The following is a 4,224-nucleotide window of genomic DNA, read 5'->3' as shown; positions in this document are numbered from 1 at the left end:
TTACAATTACAATCACAAACAATATGAATTCTGGAGATTACAACTCCATAAATCTTGATGAAGTTGAATTCGTCATCGACGAAACACAAAGTGATCCATTCCAGGATCATAGTTCATATGTAGAGTTTGAAGACATTTCAACCGATTTCGGTAATCCGGAAGGAGGTTTTGCTAGTAGAGAGGACATGGATGCTCATGTAAGATATGTTGCTGGCTTGAGGAACGTTACTTTGGCAATTCGTGATTCGAAGGGAAAAGACGGCCGACGGCCCAAAGTTCGATATTTATGTAGCCAAGGTGGCGGATACAGACCAAAAAAGGTTACTGGAACTAGGTCCACTAAAACGACAAAAAATAATTGTCCATTTTGGTTGGACGGAATGGAGTACCCTGGAGGGCGCTGGTACTTTGAAGTCCGGGAGGGGAGACACAACCATCCATTCCCGTCTCATGCTGTGGGATCTCGTTTAGGTAAAATATCCCCTATTCAACTTGAAGTTATTAGGGAGCAAGAGAATTTTAATTTAAGCCCGAGTAATATGTTGGCGTCCATGAAAAGGGCTGATCCGGAGAACAAATCGTGTCAGAAACAAGTTTACAATGCTGTCAGTAAGGTGCGTGCCCAGAAAAGAGAAGGTCGGACCCCGATGAATAATTTCATCCATTTACTCAGGCAATTGAACTACATGTACGACGTTCGGACTGCTGATGAATCTTCCGAACTTGGAGATATTGTTTTCTGCCACCCGGCTTCTTTTGTGATGGTGAATGCATATCCGGAAGTCATGATGATTGATTGTACGTACAACACCAATGAGTATGACATGCCTCTACTAGAAGTGGTCGGTGCAACAAGTACGGACAAAACGTTCACTATCGCCTACGCATTCATGCGAAATGAGAGACAAGAAAACTACAGGTTTGTGTCTTAATGAATTTTAATTTTTGTCATATGTTTAAATTTAAAATGGTTAATTAACATTATTTAGTACAATTGTTTGTCAATGTTATGAATAATGTTAAATTGAATATTTAGGAGGAGTTAATATTGTTATGAACATTATTAGTATTGTTTAATTAGGAGTTATTATTTTTATGAACATTATTAGAATTGTTTAATTAGGAGTTATTATTTTTATTGAACATTATTAGTATTGTATAATTAGGAGTTATTATTTTTATGAACATTATTATATTGTTATTTTTTTATTGTTATATTGTTTAATTAGAACTTATTATAGTATTATTAGGAGTTGTTACTGTTATGAAAATTATTATATTGTTTAATTAGGACTTATTATAGTATTATTATTGTTATTAACATTGTTATTGTAGTATTGTCATTAATATTGTTATTATGTTAATTTGTTGTTATAAATTACAATTGACAATTATTTAGTACAGTTATTTTGTCCTACGTTTAAATTTAAAATTATTAATGTTATATTATTTTGCAGGTTTGTGTTACAGTTTATCCGTACTTTGTTCGTTAGCCAAGTGACACCTAATGTCATTGTAACAGACCGAGATTACGCCTTGATGCATGCTGTCGAGTATGTTTTCCCGGAATCCAGGCATCATTTGTGTCGCCGTCACATTGAGCAATGCGTGCTACAACGAGCACTGCAGCAACCTGGTTTTTTAAAAGAGGCGGCAGAAGGATTTAAATTTCGTTGGAATTGGGCGATAAGTGCACCGACCATAGATGACTTTAATGATAGATGGGGACGTCTGGCAGCACATTACTCGAGTTGGGGAGCATTGCTGAACTACTGCATTGACACATGGATTAGTCCGCATTCCCAAAAAATCCTGTCAGCTTACATCGACCATTATTTTCACTTCGGAAGCTACACAACAAATAGGTAAGCCTTGTGAGATTTACGTGACTAAATAATCGTTACATGTAGTCAACATTAATAATTAATATTCAAGTTCAATTGGTAATGCAGGGTCGAAGGAGAACATCATCGCGTCAAACGACATTTAGATGGTGGTCGGTACCCATTCGATACCGTACTGGAGAAACTTCACAAGGTGATGGAAGGCCAAATCTGTGAGATTAAGAAAGTAGCGAGAGTTAACGCTACTAAATCCAACACAGACACCCTTGGAGATACGTTGTTTGTTAATCTGAACAGATCAATCACGTTTAAAGCATTCGGCCTCATAAGGAAAGAAATGCAAGTTTTACAAGAAATGGGTCAGGATCCAACAACGTGTGGTTGCTACCTAAGGAGAACTCATGGTCTACCGTGCGCACATGAGCTTCAGTACTACATCATAAATGGGTATAGCATTCCGTTGGATCAAATACATGATTATTGGAAAAAGTTAGATATTCAGTTTCCAATATTTCCTAATGATGCCGCGGATGGATCCCCGACTCCACCAAATCCAGTGAGGAGGGCGTTGTTCGAAGAAGTCCCTGATATTACTGCACCTCCTACTGCTAAAAAGAAAACCAAGGGTAAAAAGCTCTCTAGTCTCCGTGTACCTTCGGCGTGGGAGAGGGTTGTGAAACAGTACGGATTTAAAAAGTCTCCAAACAAAAAGGTAATACTACATAACTTATGAATTTCTATATTTGAAAATTATGATTTATATTAGTTACTAATTTATTATTCTCAATTTAACATTGTCAACCTATGCATTTGTAAAGGGCCCTGGACGTGTTGCTTCTATCTCTGCATCACAGGGGAGTCCAATGAGCACATCCCAACGTACGGGGCCACCAATATCACCATCTTCTCCAAATCCTCCGTGCTCAAGGCCTCCAATGTCAACCCCTTCTTCCAAAGGCACCACGTTCATCTTTAAGAATTCTGTATTTGAGAGAGAATTCCCGCCCTACATTAGAAAATACATAGATCAATGCACAGATGTAGCGGCAGACGGAAATTGTGGATTTAGAGCGGTGGCTCTAGCAATTTACGGAACAGAAGATGATTGGGTTAAAGTTAGACAAGACTTAGTAGCAGATCTACAGAATAGAAGCGCCTTGTACGCTCGAATCTTAGGTGGGAGGAGTGCGAGGAGTTCTAATGTGACTAATCTCATCCAATCGATTGCTCACTACCATGGACCAGCGGATGATGATTACTGGATGGCGGTACCGGATTGCGGTCACGTAATTGCAACAACATATAATGTTGTTTTCATGACATTCAGTGAACATGGAGGAAATACTTGTCTGCCAGCGATATTAGATGAAACACAAGGACCTCCAACCCGAAAGGTGGTGTGCGGACATCTTAGCAATGATCATTGGATTTTGGTAAGAAAATTACACTAGTCGACGATCATATAAACAAGTTGAATTTTAACTTTAATTTTTTATATAAGAATATAACTTCAATATTTGTACATTTTTTTCCAGTTGCATATGAAACCAGGGGATCATCCGGTACCACCCATAGCATTTTACTGGAACGACCATCACGACAAATCTGCAGATGGTTTAGATGCACAATTTGCATTCTCGATCGGTCACTTTAACCGTCTCCACAATGAAGATGGAGAACGTCGAGCAGCAACAAGAAGAAGAAAGAACAATTAATTAGGATCGAAAAAACAATTGATGTATTTCGTTGAGTAGATTAATACTTTGATTTTCTAATAAATTTTATTATTATCCTTCATTATAGTCTAACACTTCAAACATTTCTCACGCTTAAACAAATTTTATTAACGATTTTAACGATTTTAAAAATTCATTATAGTCCAACTATTCACACTCTCAAACAGTAACTTTGGGGGTGTGTGAGGACTAAACCGCAATGAATGGTTATAAGAAGCATCTACAACGATACTATTTGAAAACAGTATGAAACAATGCTGCATTTGGATGAATAAACGGCAAGCTATCACATTTATGATTACATTTATTACAAATATAAGAAGAGTTAAGCTTTCTTCAGTAAATATGAAGAAAGAAATTAATATTGGTACGCCCAAAGGCTAGCCTAGACTCCACCGAGAATTCAAAGAAAATTGGATCCTCAAGGAAAAACGAAAATGAGACAACAACAATGTAATGATAAAGATAAAGATTCTTTCAAAATTAAGGGAGCACAAGCAATTACTACTGCACAATTTTCAAAAGGAAATTTGAAATTCTACAGTGCACTAAAATTAACAAAACACATCCAAAACAAGGGCAATTTAGTCCTCACACACCCCAAAGTTACTATTTGGGAGTGTAAATAGTTGGACCCTGATGAA

General features: G+C 37.1%; 1 protein-coding gene across 1 annotated transcript; it reads left to right on the top strand.

The window, feature by feature from the left end:
- On the top strand, positions 2,754–3,589 carry LOC109832451. Its single transcript, XM_020399806.1, has 2 exons — positions 2,754–3,277; positions 3,380–3,589. The coding sequence occupies exons 1-2, from the start codon at positions 2,780–2,782 to the stop codon at positions 3,557–3,559; spliced, it is 678 nt and encodes a 225-aa protein (XP_020255395.1). The 5' UTR covers positions 2,754–2,779; the 3' UTR covers positions 3,560–3,589.

This window comes from Asparagus officinalis, chromosome 3 (genome assembly GCF_001876935.1).
Source record: "Asparagus officinalis chromosome 3, Aspof.V1, whole genome shotgun sequence".
Lineage (NCBI taxonomy): Eukaryota > Viridiplantae > Streptophyta > Magnoliopsida > Asparagales > Asparagaceae > Asparagus > Asparagus officinalis.
This window is presented reverse-complemented; position numbering and strand designations above follow the sequence as displayed.